The 26,573-nt window shown below is 49.2% G+C and overlaps 1 protein-coding gene across 1 annotated transcript; it reads left to right on the forward strand.

The window, feature by feature from the left end:
* The first annotated feature begins 662 nt into the window (after positions 1–662).
* On the forward strand, positions 663–20,780 carry CDCP2 (CUB domain containing protein 2). Its single transcript, XM_055586951.1, has 6 exons — positions 663–741; positions 8,824–9,171; positions 11,730–12,065; positions 13,486–13,839; positions 16,758–16,936; positions 20,454–20,780. Exons 1-6 carry the CDS (start codon positions 663–665, stop codon positions 20,778–20,780), a joined length of 1,623 nt encoding a protein of 540 aa, XP_055442926.1.
* The last annotated feature ends 5,793 nt before the right edge of the window (positions 20,781–26,573 follow it).

Raw genomic sequence — 26,573 nt, forward strand, 5'->3', positions numbered from 1 at the left:
CCGCCTCTTGTCTCCTGCATTGCAGGCAGGTTCTTTACTCCCAGTGCCACTGGGATTGTCCTGTAGTGTTTTCCCATTCTGTTATTCCTGCTACGTTCTTCCCTTCGCTCTCCCTCTGAGCTCATCTATGCATGTCTCAGGGGTCCTTGTTCCCTCCCACATGGATAGGCGATGGGGAAACCTGTAACAAGCGCCGACTGTGTTTTTTAGCATGTGTTACCACATTTCATTTCCACAATAGCCCTATAGGCAGGGCTGAGTGGCCCCACCAGATAGAGGAGTCCGATCTAGACCTAGAGGGGTTGGATGACTTTGTTCAAGGTCACCTGGCAAGTTGGAGGCCGACCGAGGACGATCCCAGATCTGCCTAGCCCCCAAACCCGTGCTCTTTCTCCACCACCAGATTCTCTCCCAGCCCTCTCCCCACCCAGTGTGGCCAGCGCAGATCTCAGAAGTGTCAACCCGGTGACACTAGATCCGTCACCTTAGGGTGGAGTGAAGGAAGCTCAGGGGATCAGCTTACTAATTCGAGGGCCCAATGAATTATTCACACCACCATTAACTTGGAGGCCCTTGCAGCCTCACCTCTCTTTCCCCCGCTTCAGACCCTCAAGTTCTGGCCTGCCCTGAGCTCTGCAGACCTGCGGGGACCTGATGAGGAGATGCTGGTGGAGCTGGTATTCTGTCTGCTGCTGGCAGTGGCATTGCTGGGCCCAGACCTCAGAGCCCAAGCCATGAAAGGTAGGAGCTGCTGCGGACAGGCAGGACCTGGGAGGGAGGCGGGAGGGAGGGAGGTGGCGGTGGGGTCTCAGGAGGTTTCTATGTGAGAGGCCAGAAAGTGGAAGGCCTTTTTGGGGAGGGTTGGCTGAATTGAGTTGTACAGCTTCTGAGATGGTGAAAGACAGTGTTTGTTGAGTGCCTACTATGTGCTGGGTACTTTCCATGCATTATGCATGAATGCATTTAATCTTCACAAGAAACTTCAAGATAGGTATCAGTCTCCCACGGATGAGGAAACTGAGAGAGAGAGAAGTTAGGTAACCTGCCCAAGACTGCATGCTTACCAAAGGTGAGGGGAATGGCTCAGAGAACAAGTAAAGATTTGTTGCTGGAAAGGGTCCTTATTTTCCTCCTGAGAGCCTGCTGTACTTTCCCATCACCAGCCAAGTGACATCAAAGTTCTCTATAAAGCCAACCGCCCCCTCACCCAGGTCTGGCTCCAATCTCTATATAACATCCAGCCTTGGTTACCAGCATCCCTTGGGCATCCCATGCGCTGGCAAAGGATCACATTCCCTTCAGGAGATTTTCACCCTCAGGGCTTTCACCCCCTGTGCCCTCTGCCTGGAAGGTCCCTTTTCTCTTTTTCCACCTGAAAACACCTGGCTTATCCTTCAGGCTCAGCTCAAGCACCAGCTTCTCCAGGAAGACTTCCACATCCCTTCATCAGCCTCAGATGCCCCTCCTTGGCACTCTTTGAACCCTCTTCTGGCACCCTGGTCCCAGGTCCTTTGTGGGGCTCCAGTCCTCTGTGAGTCTGTCTGGGAAGCCAGGGCAGTATCACTCACCTGTCTTCAAGGGGCTCATGTGGAGTGGGGCTCAGCCAGCAGCTATCTGTGCCTTGTCTTCCTGCAGGCTCAAGGGGGTCTCAGGAAGGAAACCTACTTGGTGGCAGAGATGGGCAAGGCACCCAGGCATCTTACTCCATGCCGGGGTGATCAGAGAGACTAACTGTTCCCATTTTTAGCCACTGGGACTTCAGAGGCTTTGGAGTGGCCCTGGGGGTCAGGGTGCCTGAAGGACAAAGCTTTTACCTGTGCTTGCCCCTGGGGCCTCCTGGGCCACAAGAGTTTTTCTCCAACCTTCTCATGGCCTTTCCCGTCCAGTGGGAAGGTCTGGGGGAACAACAATGACAGTCACTGGACAGGTTGTCCCTCTATCCTCTTGACATAAAGGCATGGATCAGACACCACTCCCGCCCTGACCTGCCCCCGGGGCCAGATGACCTGCTGTGAACTGGGTGTGCATCTTGTAGCCCTTGCACGGCTTTCTCTTATCTGTGCTCCCAGCTACCCAGCAAGGTCATTATCCCCATTTCACAGATGCCCGACTGAGGCTCAGGGAGGCTAAGTGACTGTGAGTCTGAGCCTTTAGTTGCTGTTTCCTCCCTCCGAATCTTCCCCAACTTATGAAGCCTTTGTTCCTCCTAGCCAAACACCCCCTTCTCCCGTGTCCCTCCTCTTACAGGGCTGGCTCCAGCAAGACTGGCCTCCCTTCCTCTGGACCCCAGAGTCCCCTGTGTGGCCCCAGCACATTCATACCACGTGGCTTTGTCTCATTTGCCTAACTCCCCCCATCTTACCCCCTAGCTGTGAACACCCCAGGGAGGGACCCATTCTGAATCAGCACAGGCATGTATAGTGCACATGCTTGACAAACGTGCCTCTCTTACAGGAACTTTGGTGAAGCATCTTCAAGATGCTTTCGGTTGCAAGGGACAGAAACCCAGCCTGGATGAGTTGAAGCAAGAAGAGAAATGCACTGGCTCTGTCACCAGGGAGGCAAGAGTGTAGCTGAGCTGGGCTGCTCGGGTTCCCGGCCATTTCTGCTTGTCACGTGGTTGTTGCCATCCACTGACATGCTTTCTCAATGGGTCCTGAGCATGGTCCCACCCAGAGCTCTAACTCCCGGCCTAGGGACCAGGGAATAAAAGGTTCTCATCTGGGCATTCTGCAGCAGGATTCTGGTGGCACAGGCCCACCCCCCAGGCCAGTCACTGTGGCAGTGGTGGAGGCCTCAGGATTTCCCAGCTAGGCTCACGTGTCCTCCCTGGGTCAGGGAAAGATGTGGGAGGGTTACCATATGGAGGCAAGGGAAGTGAACAGTGTCTAAAATCAGGGGCTTGTTCTTGCAAGAGATAGAGGAATGGGTGCTGCGTGCACCCAAACAGGATGTCAGCTACAGTGGTAACTTCCCTTTCTGGGCCTCAATTTTCTTATCTGTTAAATGGAGTCAGTAACACCTGTGCTGCCTATTTTATGGGGATATTATGAAGATGATACTAGATCATTCACTCGTTCATTCATTCAGCAAATATATACTGAGCACCTGCTTTATGCCAGGAGCTCTTCCAGATGCCTGAGATATAGCAGAGAACAAAGTAGATGAAAATCCCTGCTTTTATAGAGTTTACAGTTTTGTGGAGAGAGACTGACAGTGAACTGAACAAATGAGGAAGTAAATAGTACATTCAGTGGTGGTGGGTGCTATGGAGAAAGCATAGCCGAAAAGGGAGAGACGGGCAGAGGGATGGGGAAAGAGTTTCAATTGCAAATAGGGTGATTGAGGGACGCTTCACTGACAAGGTGACTAAGAATGTGTTGATCATTTTTTTTTCAACTTTTAACTATGAACATTTTCAAACACTAAGTAGAGAAAATAGTATAATAAATCCTGATGTCTCCATCAACCATCTTCAACAATTGTCAACATTCTGCCTTTCTTGGTTCTTCTAAAGAAAGTGAAAGTGTTAGTCATTCAGTGGTGTCCGACTCTTGGTGACCCCATGGGCTGTAGCCCGCCAGACTCCTCTGTCCATGGAATTCTCCAGGCAAGAATATTGAAGTGGGTTGCCACTCCCTTCTCCAGGGAATCTTCCCCACCCAGGGATCGAACCTGGGTCTTCTGCATTGCAGGCAGATTCATTATCATCTGAGCCACCAGGGAAGCTCTCTGGTTCTTCTATCCTACCCCCATCTCCATTTTAGCAGGGTGTGGGGCAGGGGAGGGTCAGAGAAATTTAAAGACCATCTCAAATATACTATTTTACTCATAAATATTTCAGAGTATATACAACAGATATATATTCAGTAGATAGATATTCCCAATAGTATTACAATTATATAACAATTCCTTAATTTTATCTCATACTCAGTTTATGTTCCGTTTTCCCCAACTATTGCAAAGACAAAAAAATCCTATTGCAATTGGTTTGTTCAAATCAGAATCTGAACAAGGTTCACACAGTGCTTTTGGTTGGTATTTGACTCTTGAGTCTTTCTCTCTCTCTTTTTTTAATTGACTTCTCTGACAACCACTTTTCTGCTGTTTCTATGAATCTGACAGTTTAGATTTCACATATAAGTGATACCATGCAGTATCCGTCTTTCTCTGTCTCGCTTATTTCACTTAGCACGATGCCCTCAATGTCTATGTTGCTGCAAATATCAGGATGAATGCCTTTTTCAAGGCTGAGTACCATCCTATGTCATAATGTCTCCATTCATCTGTTGGTGGACGTTTAGGTTGTTTCCATATCTTGGTTATTGTGAATAACTGTGCAATGAACATGAGAATGCAGATAACTCTCTGATATGCTGTTTTCATTTCCTTTGAAATATGCCCAAAGTGGAACTGGTGGATCATATGGAGTCCTATTTTTTTTTTTTTTTTTTGAGAAGCCTCCATATTGTTTGTCATAGAGGATGCACCAGCTTCCATTCCCACCAACAGTGCACAAAGATTCCTTTTTGTCCACTCATCCTTGCCAACACTTGTTGTTTCTTGTCTTTTAAATAATAACCATCCTAACAGATGGGAGACGGTATCTCATTGTGGTTTTGACTTGCATTTCCTTGATGATCAGTGATGTTGAGCACCTTTTCATGCACCTGTTGGTCATCTGTATGACTTCTTTGGAAAAATTCCTATGCAATTTCTCTATTCATTTTAAAGCAGACTTTGTTTTCTTTTTGGTCTTCATTTGTATGAATTCTTTATATATTTTGGATATTTACCCCTAATCAGATGTATGATTTGCAAATATTTTCTTCATTCCATAGACTTTTCTTTTCCCATTTTATTAACAGTTTCCTCTGTTGTGTGGAGGTTTTAGTTCAATGTAGTCCCACCTGTTTATTTTTGCTTTTGTTGTCAAATCCAAAAAATTGTTGCTGAGACCAAAGTCAAGGAACTTACCGTGTATATTTTCTTCTGGTTGAGCCTTTTTAAAAATATGTTAGTTGTGTCTCCCCCTGCCACCTTGTTTACTTTGAAGCACCTGGGTCATTAGAATTTCCCATATTCTGGACTGGGCTGAATGTGTCCTCAAGGGGTCATTTAGACTGTTCCTCTAGCTTCCATATTCCTCTAAATTGTAGATAGATCCAGAGATTTCATTAGCTTCAGGTTCCTTTTTTTTCCCCTATAAGAAGATATTATAGGTGTTTCATCAGGTCACCTATTATCCAGTGTTCCATTTTGATGTTAAGATTGACCAGTCGGTTCAGTTAGCCTCATCCATCCACCATAAAGTTTCTTATAAATGTAACTTTTGGGGTATTTTTAAAATGATTTTTAAAAATAATTTTTAAAATTTATTTATTTTTGGCTGTGTTGGGTCTTTGTTGTTGTTGGGCTTTTCTCTAAGTTGTGGCAAGCAGGGGCTACTCTCTAGTTGCAGTGAAGGGCGTCTCACTGCAGTGGCTTCTCTCGTTGCAGAGCACGGGCTCTAGGCACGCGGGCTTCATTAGTTGTGGCGCATGGGCTCAATAGTCGCAGCTCCCCTGGTCTGGAGCACAGGCTCAATAGTTGTGGCCCATAGGTTTAGCCCCTCTGCAGCATGTGGGATCTTCCCATACCAGGGATTGAACTAGCATCTCCTGCGTTGGCAGGTGGATTCTTTACCACTGCACCACCAGAGAAGCCTGGTATCTTTTAATTATAAAAATTTTCAAACCGTAGCAAAGTTGCAATAATTTTACGGAGAATATTTATCTGCTTAAGGAGGTTTTACCTCTCCTCATTTACCTTTTTCCTTCATGATTAGGATAGATGATGATGATGATGATGATTTCATTAAGGTTTGCAAACTTATGTCTTCTAATGTTGTTGTTCTTTTTAAAAAAATTTTGTTTATTTGGCTATTCTGGATCTTAGTTGTGGCATGTGGGATCTTTGATCTTTGTTGTAGCATGAGGGATCTTGAGCTGCAGCGTGTGAACCCATTTGCAGCATGTGGGATCTAGTTCCTTGACCAGGGATCAAATCCAGGCCCCCTGCACTGGGAGCGTGGAGTCCGGGGGACCACCAAGGAAGTCCCTAAAGTTGTTATTCTTTCTGTAGTCTTCTTTAAATAATACTTTTTCTTCATCAACTATTCAGTTATCCTGAAATGCATATAGTTTATAACAAGAAAGGCAAATTAAATGCTTAATTCTTTCTCTATGTAGCAAGAAGAAAATGACTTCATGCCCCAGAAATCTCTAAAAGAAATCAATAAGTTCCATTTTAATTTCTTTTAATTTTTTTAGTTCATTATGAATTCATAAATGTTTATATATTTGATGGGTTTCAACTCACTGCAATAAATCTTTTTTGAAGCTCCAATTATACCTTCTAGCGGGTTTCTGTGTCTTTTGACACAATCCCAGCAGTTGTGATAGCTTCTTTACTTTGTAGCTTGACAAGATGTCCCAAGTGTATTTTGTAGGTTTTCTGCCCCTGACTATTTCTCTAAGGAGTCCTGGTTCATCTTAGTTGGACATAACAATCTTAACCTAATTTAGTTGGACTTAAATTCCTAATTTAAGTTGAAGGGGTACAAAGTACTACTGGAATATTATTGCCTTTAGGCTTTTTAGTGAACAAAGCTGATAAATTAATATTTTTAGAAATAAAAATAAATCTTAAGTTCATAGTGATGTTCTCAATTCAAATGAAGGATCTCACGAGTTCTACTTAGTTTTTTTAGTTTTAATTTGTATCTCTCTCCTCTTATACTGCAAATCTTAGTTTCTATTGACACTGGCACACTTCCTTTGTTCCAATTATCAGTTCAGTTCAGTCACTCAGTCGTGTCCGACTCTTTGCAACCCATGGATTGCAGCACGCCAGGCTTCGCTGTTCACCAACTCCCGGAGCCTACTCAAACTCATGTCCATTGTGTCAGTGATGCCATCCAACCATCTCATCCTCTGTCATCCCCTTTTCCTGACTTTCATCTTTCCCAGTATCAGGGTCTTTTCCAATGAGTCAGTTCTTCATATCAGGTGGCCAAAGTATTGGAGTTTCAGCTTCAGCATCAGTCCTTGCAATGAATATTCAGGACTGATTTCTTTTAGGATGGACTGGTTGAATCTCCTTGTGGTCCAAGCGACTCTCCAACACCCTAGTTCTTCTCCAACACCCTAGTTCAAAAGCATCAATTCTTTCGCACTCAGCTTCCTTCCTTTATAGTCCAACTCTCACATCCATACGTGACTACTATAAAAACCATAGCTTTGGCTAGATGGATCTTTGTTGGCAAAGAAATGTCTTTACTTTTTAATATGCTCTCTAGGCTGGTCCTAGCTTTTCTTCCAAGGAGCAAGCGTCTTTTAATTTCACGGCTGTAGTCACCATGTGCAGTGATTTGGGAGCCCACAAAAATAAAGTTTCTCACTGTCTCCACTGTTTCTCCATCTATTTGCCAAGAAGTGATGGGACCGGATGCCATGATCTTAGTTTTCTTTATGTTGAGTTTTTTTAAAATTAATTAATTTATTTTAATTGGAGGGTAATTACTTTACAATATTATAGTGGTGTTTGCCATACATTGACATGAATCAGCCTTCAGTGTACATGTGTCCCCCATCCTGAACTTCCCTGCACCTCCCTCCTCATCCCATCCCTCAGGGTCGTCCCAGTGCACCGGCCCTGAGGGCCCTTTCTCATGCATGGAACCTGGACTGGCGATCTATTTCACATATGGTAATATACATGTTTCAACGCTACTCTCTCAAATCATCCCATTCTAGGCTTCTCCTACAGAGTCCAAAAGTCTGTTCTTTATATCTGTGTCTCTTTTGCTGTCTCGCATATAGGGTCATCGTTACCATCTTTCTAAATTCCATATATATGCATTAATATACTGTACTGGTGTTTTTCTTTCTGACTTACTTCACTCTGTATAATAGGCTCCATATGTTGAGTTTTAAGCCAACTTTTTCACTCTCCTCTTTCACTTTCTATGGCATTGGGGTTACTTAATCTTTTGATATTTTAAAAATTATATTAAAATTATTCATGATTAAAAAGTCAAAATTATAAAATAACTTGCATTTAAAGATGTCTAACAGTCACACCTGTTTCCTCCCGCTGCTTACTTCTTCCTGTGATAGAGAACCATTTTTATTAGTTTCCTCCCATTGTTTTCTTTTTCAAAATATAAACAAATACATACATATAAGAATGTACTTTAAACTTTGTAATAGACTGCACATTTTCACTCAGGATGGGGGTGGGTAATATTACTTTTAATTTTTGAATTCCCCAACGGACATCTTTAGTGCCTAGTATATTTTATTTAAAAGCACAGGCCCATGGGATTTCCCTGGCAGTCCAGTGGTTAAGACTCCACGCTTCCACTGCAGAGGGTACAGTTTCAATCCCTCTACCTATAAAATTACAGGCCTACCTGACACTTCCTATCTCCTTCCCCTGCTTTATTTTTCTCCAGAGCACTTATCACTAGTTAATACACTTCATATTTTCCTTATTATGTTTACTATCTTCCCCACCAGAATTTTTGTCTATTTGTTCCTGCTATAACCCCAGCACCTACAACAATGCCCCACACTCAAACAATATTTATTGAATGCATAAAAGAATGTTTGGTAGTATTTAAAGACTAAGTAAATGAATGAACAAATAAATGAATAAATGAATTGATTGAGGGCCATGGCCTCTTGCTCTCTCATTCCATCCCAAAGACCCTGCTTTGAAGCTGGGCCATGATCCGAGACCCCAGCACCGACTCTAGGTCATTCTTCCCTCTCGCCACAGGTGTCAAATGTGGGGGTGTGCTCTCAGCACCTTCTGGAAACTTCTCCAGCCCCAACTTCCCCAGCCTCTACCCCTACAACACAGAGTGCAGCTGGCTGATCGTGGTGGCCGAGGGCTCCTCCGTGCTGCTCACCTTCCACGCCTTTGACTTGGAGTACCACGACACCTGCAGCTTCGACTTCCTGGAGATCTACAACGGCGCCTCCGGGGACCAGGGCAACCTGCTGGGGAGGTTCTGCGGCAGGGTGCCCCCGCCACCCTTCACCTCCTCCTGGCACGTCATGTCTGTGGTCTTCCACTCAGACAAGCACGTGGCCAGCCGCGGCTTCTCTGCGGGCTACCAGAAAGGCAAGGGGGACTTGGCAGTGGAGAGTGTGGCCTTGGGTGGGATGCGGGAGGGTGGTGGGGGCAGATAAGACAGGCCGGGTCTGGGCATCTTAGCGTGTGGGCCGCCCTGTTACCTGGATGCCCCTGCTCTCGTAGCTCATGGGGCAGAATTGGCCTCTGTTGGTAGTCTTGGTGGTTGTGTGTTCCCACCTTCATGGCAGCACTCCCCTCCTCTCCCTCCATTATCCTGGGAGCCCCCGGAGGGTCTTACTGTGCTCAGGAATGAGGCCTCTTGTCCTCGCCTATCCTTGTCCTCTCACCCCTGAGTGGCCTTGGGACACAGGAGGGGACATTGTGCTGCCCCTGCTCCTCAGCACTCTGTGGCATCTTATTATGTGATGGGCACTTGAGTTCCCCCTACCCGTCACGTCCTCAGCAGTGGAAGGGGCACAGGGTCTGTGTGGAGCTGGTGATTCTCTCCTTTGCAAAGCCTTTCCTGAGCTCGCCCCTTACATCATGGTCCCTAACCCCAGCCGGGCTTGGCGCCTGCCCTCAGGCTAGTCAGGGGAGCACAGGCCTTGCTCTCAGTGCATGTCTGCTAGACTCCTTCCTCCTTCCTCAGGCTTCTCTGCTCACCCTCAAAGCTCCTTCGTCCTCCCTTCTCCCAAGGCCAAAACCAAAGGCCTTCCTCATGTCAGCTCAAACAATGGGTGCCACAGAGGCTCCTGGTGCACAGCATCCACCAACAGCAATCAGGGCCAGGGTGTGGGCGGGGGCGGGTGTGTGTGTGTGTGCGCACGTGCACAAGCTGATGGACATCAGTCCCCGCTGGCTTTGGAGGCATAGATTTGTAGAATGCTGAAACAGGAGAACTGCAGACAGATCTAATGGTAGTGGTGGAATTTTAGATCCCTAGATTTTTAGATTATTAAGATATCAAAGTTATAGTACCATGTGCAATGTTTTCCAATATTTTAAAAAAGCAGGGGTACCCTTACATCAGGTGGAGCTTTATGTTAATCTCTGATATATAAAAGAGGTAAAGGCAGCATTTTGTTGTAAGCATTTAGTTTATAAGTTCGTATTCTTAACATGTACTTATTTTAAGCCAATCATTGAAAACATCAGTAAATATTGATGGTCTCCAATTAGTGATATATTTACATTTGAGATATGTGACTGTGGATTCTATCTTTCATTGAGTCAAAAAAAAGTTTGAATACAGTGTAAGAATGACATTTACACCAGATGTCTGCAGATTGATGCCCCAGGGCCACTGTGAAGGCCTGGAACACAGTTTGAAAGTCCCTGCTAAGTTTGAAAGCCCTTGCTAACACTGGTTGAAAGCTAAGGGTATTGAGGTTGGAAGGATCTCACAGACTGTCAAACCTGTCCTCTCTTTTCACAAACAATACATCTCAGACCAGAGAAGGAATGTGCCTTCCCATGGTCACACATCTGGGAAGGGCAAACTCTGGGACAAGAATTCAAGTCCTTAGCTGCCTGGCACAGCGCTCCATTCATACAGCCTTGCCAGGGGATGAGATTCTGCAGTCTCAGGAGACACAACCTCGTGTGCCCCTTCCTGCTGGTGGCCTCCAGTTGGCCACAGCGTTCACCATCACACAGCTCCTGGTTACACTGGCCGCATCAGGTTCCAAAGGACTTTCACCAGAAACTTCTCAAACTCTGCATGAGTCTGAGCCTGGTGGGTCTGACTGAACAAGTCTTATGAGTTCTAATATTCCCATGGGGCTCAGAGAGGCTGAGTTACTTGTCCAGGGTCACAGAGCAATAGAAGGCAGAGCTGAGAACACAGTTATCTTCAGACTTCAAGTCTATCTCTACTTCTTCAGATCCTCCCTCTAAGCCTCAGTTTCCGCATCTGTTATGGAGGTTTAATAATATTCCTGGTCTGAGGTGTCTCAGCCTCTGTGCCCCACTGGCCTTGGTAGGAGGGACAGTGAGACTCACAATGTCAAGTGTACAGACTCAGTAGTTAGTCACATCTCACCCTCCCTGATACCAGCGGGGTGACCCGCTGTCAGGGCCCTGCTCTGTCCCTTGGGCCTTGTCAATGGCACCCGCTGGCCTCCATGTCTCTTTGTTTGAGAGCTTTTACCAAAGCTGTGGCAGCCTACCTCTCAGCCTACATTCTGAGGGGCTGGTGGGTGAATGCCCCCACTCTCCCACCCTGTCTCCCTCAGTGCCCACCTGTGGTCCCCTGTCTCTCCCAGATAAACTCTTTGGGCTCAGATCCTTCTCTTGGGCTCTGTCTGGGTGAATGCAAACTCACACAGGTAAGTTACTTAACTTCTCTCTGCCTCCAGTTTTCCAACTGTAAAATGGGGAAACCGCCCTGCTTTCCTCATGGGGTTACTTTTCTGTTGTCATCGTTTAGTCGTTGTCACGTCTGACACTTAGGGTGATGGCTAAAAAGATGGCTTGTTCCCGCCACTTAACAAGTGCTCAGTGGGTGGTGCCAAGGGTCCTGGTGAACACTTGTGGGAGTGGCATTTCCCAAGGGAGGAGAAGGGGGTGCCAGGGGAGGGTGCCAGTTCAAGTGGGCTCCCTTGCAGATGTGTGTGGTGGTGTCCTGACTGGCCTTTCAGGGGTCCTCATCAGCCCCGAGTACCCCAACAACTACCCCAACAACGTGGAGTGCCACTGGGTGATCCGGGCCGCTGGCCCCGCCACCGTCAAGCTGGTGTTCGTGGACTTCCAGGTGGAGGGCAGTGAGCAGTGCACGTACGACTACGTGGCTGTGCTTGGGGGGCCCGGCCCCGCCCAGGAGCACCACTACTGCGGAGGTGCCAGGCCCCCCACACTTGTGTCCCTGGGCCACGAGCTGCAGGTGGTCTTCAAGTCTGACTTCAACATTGGAGGCCGCGGCTTCAAGGCCTACTACTTCTCAGGTGGGAGGACTGCAGCGAAACCCCCAGGGCTCTGTGCATGCTGGGGGGTAGGGGAGGAGTTCTACTTTTCTGCCTCTGGGTTTGGCGCTTCCTGCTCTTTCTCTGCCTGAAATGTTCTAGCACACTCTTTCCTGCCTGGCTGATGCCAAGGCACAAGCATGTCACCTCCTCTGTGAAGACTTCCTGATACCCTCTGATTTATTCTCTTCCTTCAGCTCCTTCGAGAAGTGTTTTCATAGCAGTGATCTAACGCTTGTCACTTCTGTATGTGGTTTGCATGTTGATCTCCTCTGCCTGACTGCGAGTTCCTATGGATTTATCTTTATACCTGATACATAGAAGACACTCAATTAATGTTTGTATAAATGAATGAATGGACTCTTTGGAATTAAACTCTGGTGGAGGAGATGGAGAAGAAAACAGTGAATACTCACTGTGATCTGTGATATCTAATAGTAAGAATGATGGATGACTTCCTGGAGGAGGAGAGAATTGAACAATGCTTTGAAGGAGTTAAAGCTTCCCTGGTGGCTCAGAGGTTAAAGTGTCTGCCTGGAATTCAGGAGACCCGGGTTCGATCCCTGGATCAGGAAGATCCCCTGGAGAAGGAAATGGCAACCCACTCCAATACTCTTCTCTGGAGAATCCCATGGAGGGAGAAGCCTGGTAGGCTACAGTCCATGGGGTCACAAAGAGTCGGACACAACTGAGCAACTTCACTTTTCACTTTGAAGGAGTTAAACAGTGGCAGAAGGAAGGGAAGGGTGTTCAAGAAGTGAGTGGTTTGGCGCTTCAGTTGTAGCCGACTCTTTGCAAACCTAGGGACTGTAGCCTGCCAGGCTCCTCTGTCCATGGGATTCTCCAGACAAGAATACTGGAGTGGGTTGCAGTGCCCTCCACCAGGGGATCTTCCCCACTCAGGGATCAAACTCATGTCTCTTACATCTCCTGCATTGGCAGGTGGGTTCTTTACCACTGGGCCACCAAGAAAGTCCAAGCAGAGGGATCAGCATATGGCATGGAGGACAGAGAGGGTTTGTGTGCCCATAGTACTAGGAGATGTTTGGTGAGGCTGGAGGTGGGGCTCAATGAAAAGGGGCAAGGTCATGAACCATCTTGCCTGTCAAGTCCAAGTTTGGACTCAACTCCGAGGACAGGTATTAGACATTTTTATTGAATTCCTAGCAGGGTCAACACTCAGGCAATGGATTGCCCATTGGAGTGAGAGTCCCAGTTTTCAGCTAGCTACAGTTTAAAGCAGGCTTTGGGATTAATTGTCTGGCTTTCTGCATGGTGCCCACAACCTGCCGGGGTGGTTTTAGGATCCCTATGGTGCCTGCTGCCCAAGCTGTGGTTGCAGAAGATGACAGTCTCCACCCTTCTCACCGTTGCTCCTTTGGACTTGCTCTCCCCAATCCAGGAGAATGCCAGGAGGTGTACACGGCAGTGCGGGGCAACTTCTCCAGCCCGCAGTACCCCAGCTCCTACCCCAACAACATCCGGTGCCACTGGACCATCCGCCTGCCTCCTGGCTACCGGGTCAAGGTGTTCTTCTTAGACCTGGAACTGGAGGAGCCCAACAGCCTGACGAGGACCTGCGACTTTGACCATCTAGCAGCCTTTGATGGGGCCAGTGAGGAGGCGCCTCTGCTGGGGAATTGGTGTGGCCACCACCTGCCACCCCCAGTCACCTCAAGCCACAACCAGCTCCTGATTGTGCTGCACACGGACCGTAGCACCACCCGCAGGGGCTTCTCTGTGGCCTACATTGGAGGTCAGCTGGGGTAGAGGGTGAGGGTGTGCTTGTGGGGGAAGGCGAGGCTGGGGTCCCAGGACTTTGCAGTCTCCTTCCTCCATCCCTCTTTCCTCTATTGCACCAATTTCTCTGGTGGCTACATCACTGCCGACTCCTGCCCTGGGACCTCTGAGGCTGCCCCAGTGTGACTGCTTATTTTCACTATTATAGTGCCCTATTTTTCTAGCTTCCAAATCTACGATTCCCAATTCCTCTCTATCTGTCTCTTTCCTCCATGGGCCCCTGGCTTGTCTTGTGGTATGGTTGATTCTCTGTATCCAGGGGCAATGCACAAAATATGGTAATACGATTTATGTTCATAATGCTGAACAACCTTGCTTGTACAGTCATAAGTCCTGACTGACAGTGGTTTGAAAAACTACTGATCTTTCAAGACCTTTGATTTCCTTTTATAACAAGAAGTCTAGAGCTAGTCAGCTGCTGTATTGGTTCAGGGACTCAACAATATCCAAGTTTGCATGTCTGAGATTCTCTCAGCCTCATGACCACAATATGGCTGCCGCAACTCCAGGCAATATGTCCGTGTTCAAGTCTGGAAGAGGGTAGGGGAAGTGCCAGCCACAAAAGTCCTTTTATCAGGAAAGTAAAAGCATTTTTGGAAGCACTCAAATTTCTTCTTCTTGATCTTATTATTTCAAGCTTGATCATATGGCTGTGCCTAGCTGCAGAGTTGGCTAGGGAACTTGGCACTCAGCTTTTCCATCCTCCATAGTGCCAGTTAGATTTGCCAGCTGACAGCATCTACCATCTATCCCCTCCTCTCACCACCCGTCCCAGGGCCATGGGCCCAGAAAAGCCTGTCCTCTGGACCCACTTTGCCCTCTACCTGACCAGGCTAGAGCCTCTTATGCAGGTGTAGAAACGGAGATGCAAAGAAAGGACCTTGATGTCACGCAGGCAGCAGTGGCACAGGCAAGGCTAGAACTCACACTCCTGCTTTTTGTGTGGCTGAGCAGGGCCTGGGGGGAGGCTCGTGGCTGAGCTCAGACAGACTAGGACCACATTCAAATGCTGCTGGGCCTTCCTGGTGGCTCAAACAGTAAAGAATATACCTGTAATGCAGGAGACCTGGGTTCGATTCCTGGGTTGGGAACATCCTCTGGAGAAGGGAATGGCAACCCACTCCCGTATTCTTGCCTGGAGAATTCCATGGACAGAGGAGCCTGGTGGGCTACAGTCTATGGGGTTGTAAAGAGTTGGACACGACTAAGTGACTAATGCACACACACACATTGATCATCCAGTGGGGCTGACCGGTAGGGGAAGGAACCAGGAGAGCTGCAGCAAGCTAGCGGCAGCGAAGTGACCTGAGCAGACCCTCCCTCTGTCTGCTTCAGTCACCTCCACCCAGAAACATGCAGGAGGACTCTTCCTCTGTTAGAGTGCCCTCTTCCTGGATGGCACTTGGAGATCCAGGTGCCATGAGCTCTGCCACAGCTGGCTGACAGGTCTCAGTAAACTGAAGATACCAGCTGAAGGAGCTGCAAAGTCCCCTTTGTTCAGATGGGCTTATTTCCAGGCCTGGGTTCTCTCCCAGCTGTGTGTGATCTTGGACAAGCCCCTTCTCCTTTTGGTCCCTCCAGAGACAGAGGGTGGGCCTCTCCTTTCCTGGCTCCTGTTTCAGATGCAAGGGCCCCACTCCCGCCCACCCCCTTTCTCCCTGATGCCCTTGGGAGCCTGGGGTCAGACAGGGCATTCGTGCTGGGCCAGGATCCAGATGCGGCCCAGGCTGTCGGCGGCCTCCCGGCTGGAGGACAGCCTCAGCATCAATCAGGGGTGACACACAGTTCAGCGCCACCAAGATCATCGTGGGAGACGGCAGGCCCATAAATCCCCGCCTGCCCAGACACCAGAGGCTGAAATATGTCTGAGGCGTTTCCCGGAGAGGGGTTGAGAGTTCCTGGCCTCTGCCTGCCAGCTCCTTCCTTTTCCTCCCTCCCGCTCCCCACCCCCACGTCCTTCCTCCTAACCTCACCCCTGCCCCAGCAAACACCGCCCCCTACACACCCGCATGCACACACACATGCACACACAGTCTCCCACAGACCCAGACTCTTGGAGTCAGACCGTCCTGCTGGGAGGGGGTGCGGGGGCTCCCACACAGGGTGGAGAGAGCAGGAACCGTGGAATCTTTACAGGTTAAAATGCCAGCTTGGACACTGCAGACAGTGTCACCTCTCAGAGCTCGGAGCTCTAAAACTGTAAAACGGACTTAGACGTGTCTGCCTCATGGGGTTGGTATGAGGAGGGAGAATAAGGCTTTCTTCACCACTCTTTTCAAACTGCAGTCCCTCCCGCCCCTACACCAACTCCACCCATGCATACATGCTGCTCTCCTCGTCTCCATCTTTTTCTTTCCTTGATTTTCCTACTCTGACACTTAGGTGTATTTTACATATTTATTGCTCCCTCATCCAACTAGAATGTAAGCTTCAAGAAGGTAGGCATGTGAGGCTGGTTTTTTTCTTTTCATTTCTATATCTGGCATTCAGGATAGTGCCTGGACATCGTAGGCTGTAAACACTTGTTAAATGATTGAATGAATTGCCTGGTATATGGCAAACATGATCAGCAAATAGTAGCTTCTATTATGATTAACAAAATTCATTCATTCAATCGTATATTCACCTTTCAAGCTCTGGGCTTAGAGGACTCTGAGAAGTAGGAATGGTCCCTGCCCTGAGCTCATAGCCTAATGGAGTTAAGTGGAGAAAGACATGTAAATATGTCCTTGTAGGACTGCATATGAACCATTCACTCTCTGGGCCTCGGTTTTCCACCCACCACCCTTTGGCCAGGGGCTTGAAGAAGGTGGGGGGGGGGGTCAGACTGCCTGCCCGCAGGGCCTCCAGCTCCCCTCTCCCATCCATCCCCAGTGGTGCCCATGAACGTGAGCTGCACCCGCACCGACTTCCAGATCCTGATCTCTGCACAGGCGCTGGCCCCACTAGAACGGACCAAAGTCTACCTGGGAAGCCAGAGCTGTGCCGCCCAGGAGATGGGCAGCAACTTCCGGATCCAGGCCCGCTTTGACACCTGCGGCACTGAGTCTCAGGTAGGGGGATGAGGGCTGGCACGAGGCTGGGGCCCTGATCCCTGGGGAGAGGCACCTGCCAGACTGGAGAATTCAGCTTCTCTTCCTGGCTCTGGTCATCACACCTGCTGGATATGGAACTCAGCCTCTCCTTCTCCTCATCACACTTGTTCAATGTAGACACAACAAGGAGCTCAAGTAGGGGAGATGGAGAAGGGTGATCCTGCTGCACGACCTGCTGACGACCAACAGCCCCTACTGGAGGCCCCTCTGTCAAGGTCCTGACTGTTTCTGGCGGCTTTCCTGCTCTCCCCTGTCCTCCCTGGAGCTCCCCAGGGCCACACAGTCCCCACCTCTAACATACAGAGGTGTTTGAGTGCTACTGCCTCCTGCCTGCCCACCCCCTCCCTGGGAGGGGGTCCTTTGGACTACCTTGTGATCCAAATCCTTTTCTGGTTTCCACAAAACAAAAGAGCCCTTCAAGAGACAGGATTCACCTCCCTCCAAAGGCAGCGAGGTATGCAAATGAAGATTTTCTACTGTCCTTGTATTTTGGAAGCCTGGAACCCAGGTTTGGGGCCTTTAGTATCACTGGGTGGCTGCCCAAGCACCCTGGGTGTTTGTATTCTTAGGGGCAGGTTGGAAAGGGGAAAGGCCATGGTATCTGAGGATTCGTGATTTGGCAGAATCACATGATTTCCAACAAACCATGTTTCCCCCACACCCAGCATTAACCAAGTGTGTACCTCTGGCTCTTCCAGTTCACCTTCCGCTCCCCCAGCCTCCTGGCAACCACCATCTTTTTGACCTGAGTAGAGAAGAAGTGGGAGTCAGTCTTGGCTGCCAAGATAATCTGCCCTCACCTCTACTCTATGCCCTAAATCCCCGAGCGGTTTTCTTTAGGGGCAGAACCACATTCCATAGAATCATAAGATGATGGGGACAGAGAGCCCCAGAAGCAGGGAATCATGACATCTAGAACCAAGAACTCCTAGACACTCAGGCTCTCAGAGTTGCAGAACCTCTGCTAGAACTTAGAGCCTCATAATCATAGAAGCTTGGCATCAATACTATGGAAACATAAAAGCCGGGAACCTTAGACTCATGGGTTCTTAGTGTAACACATATAAGTCGTAGACCCATGAGGACCAGTCTCTGCATTGAGTTGCTTTCAAAGATGCACAGTTCAGGTGGCCAAAGGCAGGACAAGCTTTCTGTGCGTGCGTGCTTTGTTGCTTAATCATCTCTGACTCTTCGCTACCCTAGGGACTGTAGGCTGCCAGGCTCCTCTGTCCATGGGGTTTCCCAGGCAAGAATACTAGAGTGGGTTGCCATTTCCTTCTCCAGGGGATCTTCCCGACCCAGGGATTGAACTTGTATCTCTTGTGTCTTCTTCATTGGCAGGAGGATTCTTTACCCCTGTGCCACTTGGGAAGCCCCTAACCTTTCTGTACTTTTCTTAAAAACCACAGAGACTTGATCTCATAACCATAACACCACGTATGTGTGGACTCTCTTTCCTCAAGTTTCACTCATTAAAAACCCCTGAAACTTTCCCCCACACCCGTTTTACGTGGTTTTCCCTCCATTCTTTATTATGTAGATTTGCTTTGGCCCTTTCACTGGGTCCACTTTCACTCTCAGGTCCTGTCTCTCCCACCCTCTCAATTCTTTGTCACAAAACTTCAGGACTCTGGTCCTCCTCAGAGAGTCCGGTGGCAAGACAGGCTGAGGGCACGAGGCAGAAGACTCCTCTGGGGTCACGGTCTCAGAGCCTTTTGGAAGCCCAGAGTTGGGAGAGACCTACAAGGTCGCCTGGTCCACAGAAGTCCAGATCTGTAGCTCCCCTTCAGTCTCTTCCCGAAAGGGCTGCCCAGCATCCCGTGATGGCAGATTCCTCCTGTGCACTTGCACTTTCTAGGCAGCTTTGATTTTTAGAAGAGCCTCAGCTCATAAGTCGGAGAAGGCAATAGCGACCTACTCCAGTACTCCATGGAAAATCCCATGGATGGAGGAGCCTGGAAGGCTGCAGTCCATGGGGTCACAAAGAGTCAGATACGACTGAGTGACTTCACTTTCACTTTTCACTTTCATGCATTGGAGAAGGAAATGGCAACCCACTCCAGTGTTCTTGCCTGGAGAATCTCAGGGACAGGGGAGCCTGGTGGGCTGCTGTCTATGGGGTCGCACAAAGTCAGACATGACTGAAGCGACTCAGCAGCAGCAGCAGCAGTTCATAACTAGGACTTCCCAGGTGGTGCTAGAGGTAAAGAACCCGCCTGCCACTGCAGGAGACTTAAGAAATGTGGGTTCAGTTCCTGGGTCGGGAAGATCCTCTGGAGGAGAGTATGGCAACCCACTCCAGTATTCTTGCCTGGAGAATTCGATGGACAGAGGAGCCTGGCAGGCTATATAGTCCATGGGGTTGCAAAGAGTGGGACACTACTGAAGTGATTTAGCACACATGCACTGCTCAACAGTAACGGAACCAGACAGGGCAGTTGGGGAGGTCTGAGAAGTGTAATGGCTGCTCGAGATTTGGGGAGAGTATCCCAGCATAACTGCAGTCTCCAGTCAAGACCACAACAGACTATCTGTCAAAACATTGTCCCTCAGTCCCCAGGCCCAAAGCCCCACCATCTCAGGGCATCTGGACTCCTGTCTCCTTCATCCATGCAGGTGGGGAGGGCAGCAGTGTGACAGGCTCCCCACATCTCACTCCTCAGTGGCTCTTCCCAACCCCTGGGTGATGAAGCTGGACTGACCTGGACTCAACCACAGGGATACAGAATCACTGCAGACACAACTGGGCCAAAAGATTCCAGAAGGAAAGTCACATCACACCAGGGAGATGGCATCTCACAGGGAGGCAGGAGACTGGCTTCTGGCCCTAGCTCTGGGCAAATTATGGCTTTGCTGGGCCTCAGTGGCCACATCTGTGAATTGCCAAGGAAGGGAGATTAAACATCTCCCAAGGAAGGGAGATGCCCTGAAAGTCCCCTTTGGTTCTACATTCTTTGGTTTGAGTGAGGTGTGGTAGTTAACAGCACAGTTAAGAATCGAGCAGCTCTGGGGAGAATATATTCCCTGTCACTTGGGTGCTGTGTGGCCTCAGACAAGGGATTTAACCTCTGGGCCTCACTTTCCTCATTCGGCAAATGGCGATATTAATGGTACCAATTAGAGAAGGTTGTCATGAGCATTAAATGAGATAATGCACTTAAAGGCAGAGCCTGGAACATGGCAAATGTCCCTGTTGTTACAGTTGCTATCTTTCATAGATTCCACCTCCCTGAAGCCAGAGCAAATACTGACCCATCGAATCTGATACTGTCCTTCCAGATATCCTGGTAGTGCCCCTTTTACAGGTTGGGGAAGGGGCCTGAAGCTGTGAGTGGGAAGGAGTCAGTGGCCAAGCTGGGACTGGAACCCCGACTCTGGAGTTCTGCCCCCTTGGCACTGAGTCCCCACATCGCTAGGGCAGCAGGGGCAGTCCTGGCCCCCTTAGGTGTGAGCAAGTGCCTCTTGACCCCCACAGAGAAGAAATAACACCTCAGTGATCGTCAGCGTGCTGTACATCGACTTCTCAGCCGGTGGGCGGGAGGACACCCATGAGTACGAGGTCCGCTGCGAGCCGCGCCGCAAGGAGGCCTCTGCGCACCTGCTGTCCGGCTCCCACTGGCTCAGGCCCTATGCTGCCACGGCCGAGCACCTTCAGGAGGCACCCCCCAGGGACCAGGCGGAGTCGCTAGAGGGCCCCGTGGCCATGGTGGCCCAGGACACCAGTGACATCGTCTTCCTGGGCCTTTGCATCCTGGCCGGAGTCCTCATGGTGATTGCCATCGTGGTCCTCATGCTGCTGTAGGTGGGGAGGGTAGGACCTGGCATCTGACACCCCTGGGACCCCACAGTAGGGATGAGAGCAGGTCTTATTGACTTGTTAGTGACCATGGACAAGTCACTACCTTCTCTCTGAGCCTCAGTTTCCCGGAGCCCTTGACTCTGCCCTACTTCTCTTGGTACAGAGCTGGCATGAGGCTCAGAGAAGAGCATAAATGGATAAGAGCTATGTAAACTATAGCCTGCCATGCACATGTGTGCAATTGTTTTCGTTGTTATTAATTTTAAAGATTTTCTGCTATAGAAAGAACCCTCCTGTGTGTGTTATTTGTCAGTGTATACAGTTGTGGTCACTGGCGACAGAGGTGATAAAATTGACTTGTAACTTGTATGAGAACTTCACCATCTCAGGATACAAATAAGTCACCTCCTAATTTTCCAACTAATTGCTCATCCTAAGCCTTCATTAGTGGGAAATTCAGTATCCATCCAGGGGCCTCCACTCTCCTGAACTGATCCAGGAACCCCGAGGACTTTGTCTAAAGCACGCCAGTCCTGCCTCCAAACTCCAGGAAGAGAGAGGATTGTGGAAGGTGGGCTGTGTGCATCCTGACAGACGCCAGTCCACCCAGGTGGGCAGAGCCCTGCCTGTGGACACCCACCCTGGACTCAGTAATGGGACTGGAGACTGAGGACTGGCAGCTCTTCCATGCTGGTGTTTTTCCTTAAATATTTAGTGATCTTTGGGGCTTACCAGGTGGCGCTAGTGGTAAAGAAACTGCCTGCCAATGCAGGAGATGTAACAGATTGGGGGGTGGGGCTCAATCCCTGGGTCGGGAAGATCCCCTGGAGATGGGGATGGCAACCCACTCCAGTATTCTTGCCTGGAGAATCCCATGGACAGAGGAGCCTGATGGGCTACAGTCCATAGCATCACGCAGAGTCAGACATGACTGAGGCGACTTAGCAGGCACGCATGCATAGTGATCCTGGCCTGAAACGCTGATTGAAATCCCGTTTGTCTCTGCCCTCATCCTTAATGTCAAGTTTAGCTCACCAGCCCATCCCTTTCCTCCAGATGACTTTTCTTTGGATCCCTCTGACCTTTCCCTGTTATTGGACTTCACTAAGAGATACTCCAGTCTACTGAGAGCTACTCCAGTCCACCCACGTTTTTCCAGGTTTACACCACAGTGAGCGGGGGTTGGATTCCCAGTGCTTTCCTGTGAGAATATCTCTGGCATCCTTATGATAATTCTCTTGCCCTCCCCAGAGCACTATATATCAAGAAGTGGAGCAATCTTGTTAACGAATAATAAACAAAAAATACATTTATAATACATCACTTTCCCTTGTTCACCTTTATATTTGCATAATGAATCACTCAAGTGAGTCCTTTCATGACACCAGAAATTGACTGTGCTGACCACTGGCATCAGTGTGAAAACGTGTAGTCCCACCCACTGATTTCTAGCCCTGTGACTATTACAGTCTTAGGTGCCAGGCACACAGGGAAGAGCAGGTCAGAGGAGATTCCTAACTTCTAGATGCTTACAGTCGAGCGTAGCCAAATCCGGGAGAGGGAGGCCAGACGAGTTGGTAACTTGCAGAGGAAAGAACTAGAGAGAAAAGAGCTGATAAAGTAAGACATGAATTAAAGAAGGGAAAAAGAGTAGTCTGGACATTGGGAGAACTCGGTTCAAGTCCACACTTCTTTCTAACTGAGTGAGCCTGAGCAAGGTACTTTGACTCTATGGACCTTGATATCCCCACCTGCAGAATGGGACCACAGTTCCTGGCTTGCCCTGAGGGTGTGGCAACATGATGAACTAGAGGTCTGTCAGGGTCATGTGCCAGCAGGAGACTCTGGGGTGTTTGGAGAAGAGGCCCCAGGCTCTTTCTCTCCCACCGACCTTCTTACTCTCAGACTCCTCAAGCCACTGAGCCAGGCTTCCTTCACCAGCCTGAGTTGTGAACACCTCACAAACTTCCCAGGTCTCAATTTCCCTGAATGGGCAAGACTGGACACACAGCATGCCCTTTTTGAGGACACCTTTGGGGTTCTGTCCTCCAAGCACTATGGGGCTAGATTTTAGGGTGGCATCTGGACCCAAGCTCACCTTGTCTTTATCAGCTCATCAGAGTGGGGGAGATGATAGCCCAGCCTGTGACTGGGCTCAAGATGGGATGGTGTGTGTGCACCAATCTGGGAGTCTCAATCTCTACCCTCAGCTGCCAATCTTCAAGCGCTCCAGCACGGAGGCCAGAGCTACGGCTTTGCAGACAGACCATCCCCAATTGAACTTCGGCTCCACTACTTGCTAGCTGTGTGACCTTGGGCAGGTCACCCCATCTCTTTTAGCTCAATATTGTCACCTGCAAAGTGACGCCAACTTCATCAGTCCTGGGGGGATTAAGTGAGATAATGCATGACAAAGCCCAAGTCAACAAAACTCTCACTTAATACCATTGACTTATGAATGTGACCTTGGGGGAGCCCGTTTCCTTCTCTGGCCTCAGTTTCCCTATTTCCAAAATGTGACGTGCATCACTATCACCCCCAGTACCGTCACTATCATCGCTACTATTCTTAAGCACCCTACATGGCAGGGATTTAAGACATGTCATCCCACTTAAGCCAACTTCTGAGGTAGACACAGTTGTCTCCATTTTACGGATGAAGAAACTGAGGCTTGGGGAGGGAAAGTGCTGTGCCTAAAGTCACATGGCTATGTTACGTTGAAACTAGGCTAAGAGAGACAGCACATTCCTGAGCTGGGGGCCTACGTAGCGAGCTGCAGCCTCTTGAGACCTCAGGCGAACGGTCTCAAACACGAGGGCTGTGCCCACTTGGGAAAGGACTGGACTAGCAGAGAAAGAGAGGATGGTTTTGTCTTCACAAACGTGCCCAGATACTGCCATTCCCAGCCCTCTGGGCAGCCAGCACACTGATTATCCTGCGTGAGCCACAGGAAATGACAGTCTTTATGACAGTGCAGTGTCTCCAGAAATGAAAGGGCTGAAATGATACCTATTAGCCAGTGCACCCCGGCCCTGGAAGTGTCGGCATGGGAAACATGGTGCAGCTTTCCTGCTCACCGACTATTTCCCCTTTTCAGAGGGCAAGGGTCTGCGGAGAAAGCCGGGCTTAGACCCCAGGTCCCTCCCTATTGGCATGTGGCCTTGAAATGTGCCTTCCCCAGCCCAGAGCTTGGGCTCCTCCAGACAGCCTGGGTCAGCAGGGCCCTGCAATCGATGAGGGAGCCCTTGCAAATGGCTGTGCTGATCCTCGAAACACCTCTTCTGGCCTGTAGGTCAGGCAGACCGGGGTTCATTTCCAGTTCTTTCTCTGACTCTATGCAACCTTGGGCAGGTTGTTTAACTTCTCTGAACCTCAGTTTCTTTATTTGCAGAATGGGGAAAGAAAGACCTTACTTATGAGGTCACTGTGAGGACTGCAAGAGCAAGGGAGCGCACCCCACATGGGGCCTCCTCCTGGGTCATTCAGGAGGTGGTTGCTGGCAGCTGCTTCTCTCAGGACAGTGCTGGAAGCAGTCCCTGTGTCCTTGGCTTCAGAATGAAGCCCACCGGACCAAGAGGGCCATGGGGTCACTCTTGGCAGTTGATGCCTTCTCCTGGGACACAGCCCACCATGTAGAAAGGCTCTTGAACTGTTGGTTCCATGCACACTGCTGGGGAGTAAGCCAGCTGGGCACAGTGAGCTCATGAGCCAAGTTCATGTCTGTTTCTGCCACTACCTGGCCAAGTAACCTTGGTCTGTCGACCCATTGGTTCTCTGGGTCTCCTTAAGAGACACTACTCCAGCACCCACCATAAGCCCGGAACTGGGCCAAGGCACTGGGATCCAGAGAGAAGTGAGGCAGAGACGGTGTCACAAGTTGGACTTAGAAGTAGGGTTCTCAGCTTGGCTCTGCCATAACCTCTCCAGATCTCAATTTCTTCATCTGTAAATTGGGAATAATAGTAGAAGGATTTTTTTGAAGTTTATGCCAGGCCTTTTTTTAGATTTTTTTGGTATTTACTTTCTCCTTTAAATCTCTAAACGATAACTATGATTATTCTTTATTCAAAGAAACAGTGGAGGCAGGATTCAAACCCAGGCACTAGATCTGTCTGCAGATCCAGACCTAACAGGAGGACAGATGAGGAGAGTCAATAAGAAAAACAGGTAACAACCAAAACTCACATTTGTAGCTGTAACAAAAAATATTTTATTATTTTTAAATGTTTTTTTCTTTCTTTTTCTTTTTTTAATGGGCAGAAAGGAACTTAAAAAAAATATTTGTTTGGCTGCGTCGAGTCTTAATTGCAGCACATGGAATCTTCACTGCATCGTGCAGGATCTTTTGTACAGATTCTCTCTCCTTGTGGTTCACGGGCTCTGGAGCTCACGAGGCTCAGTAGCTGCAGCACACAGGGCTTAGTTATTCCAAAGCACGTGGGATCTTCCCAGATCAGGGATCGAACCCATGCCCCCTGCATTGCAAGGCAGATTCTTATCCATTGGACCACCAGGGAGGTCCCCAAAGTATATTTCAGATATTAATATTAAACACTTTGTGCCTCGTGTTCTAAGAACCTGAGCACTTCCCATAAGCTAGTTCCTTTAATCCTCATAATAATGCTGTGAAGCAAGAGTACTGTTATGAGGCCCATTTCACAGATGAGGAAACTGAGGTGCTGAGAAGTTGAGTAACTTGCTTGAAGTCACAGCTTATAGCTCCCATTAAAAAAAGGCTGATGCTGATAGCATGAATTGTTCTACACATGCTTGTTTAGGCCTCACAGGAGACGAGCTTGGGCAGAGAAGGTGGTGTCCCACCTACAGTCGTATCACTAGTTAGCGGTGGAGCCAGGCTTCCAATCAGGGGTCTGATTTCAGAGTCTGGCAGTGCCAGCACTTCGGGGCACAGTGCCCAGTGTGGAGCATGACTGCGGTAAGTATTGACCAGTCCCAGCCTGAAGCTGCAAAATGATTTGGGATTCCCAAGGCCCCAGAGAGGCCCTGACAAACTGCTGCCCCATCATGGGTGCCTGGTCAAAGGCGGCTCCCAGTGGAGCCTTCCAGAAACCCATGGCCACCCTGGCCTGCTGTTTCGTCCCTGAAGGCCTGGAATGCATGGTGCCCAAAGCCAGGCCCAGCTGCCCTAGACACTGAGCCTAGGGCCTCCCAGGGCTACTCCACATTCCCCTCTGAAGTCAGCAAGGCTCTAGACTGGCTCCTTCCCAGAAAATCAGTGGGCTCACTGCCCTCTGCTGGCTTCCTCCAAGCCCACCCAGGCTCTAGGAAGGCTGCTCCAGCCATCTTAGCACCCTGGCTCCACCTGAGCATGCCTGGCCAGCTCTGGGGGCTATGCTGCAAAGAGCCTGGACACCATCTCTTTTGGTCTTGCCGCAGAAATGGAAATATAACAGTAATTGCTCCTGCTCACTGAGTCCCCAGGCATGCAGGTGCCCCACCCCCTCTAATCTGCACAACCACCCCATTTTACATATGAGGAAGCTGAGGCTCAGCCAGGCTGAGGAGTTTACCAAAGACCACCTGCTGGTAAGTGGTTGAGAGGGAACTTGAATTCAACTCTTTCTAGGGGCTCTTTCCACAAAATCAAAACCACATGGAATCTCCCAGATGGTCTTTCTGATGTTTATGCCAAGAATATCCCCTTCAGGATATTCATCCATGCCTTTGAGTACCTGATCCTGAACTTACGGGTGCTGGGGAAACAAGGCGATATGAATGGTGTGGGTAACCTGCTCCTAAACCAACAGGGACACAAGGCGGGTGAGCACTAGGACC

This window comes from Bubalus kerabau, chromosome 6 (assembly GCF_029407905.1).
Source record: "Bubalus kerabau isolate K-KA32 ecotype Philippines breed swamp buffalo chromosome 6, PCC_UOA_SB_1v2, whole genome shotgun sequence".
NCBI lineage: Eukaryota > Metazoa > Chordata > Mammalia > Artiodactyla > Bovidae > Bubalus > Bubalus kerabau.

What these genes read in the sequence shown, in the direction of transcription:
- CDCP2 (XM_055586951.1), top strand. Translation starts at nt 663, where the DNA reads ATGCTGGTGGAGCTGGTATTCTGTCTGCTGCTGGCAGTGGCATTGCTG. An exon ending in CAAGGCCTACTACTTCTCAG is followed by an intron (nt 12,066 to 13,485) that starts GTGGGAGGACTG and finishes TCCCCAATCCAG; the next exon opens with GAGAATGCCAGGAGGTGTAC. An exon ending in CCTGCGGCACTGAGTCTCAG is followed by an intron (nt 16,937 to 20,453) that starts GTAGGGGGATGA and finishes TGACCCCCACAG; the next exon opens with AGAAGAAATAACACCTCAGT.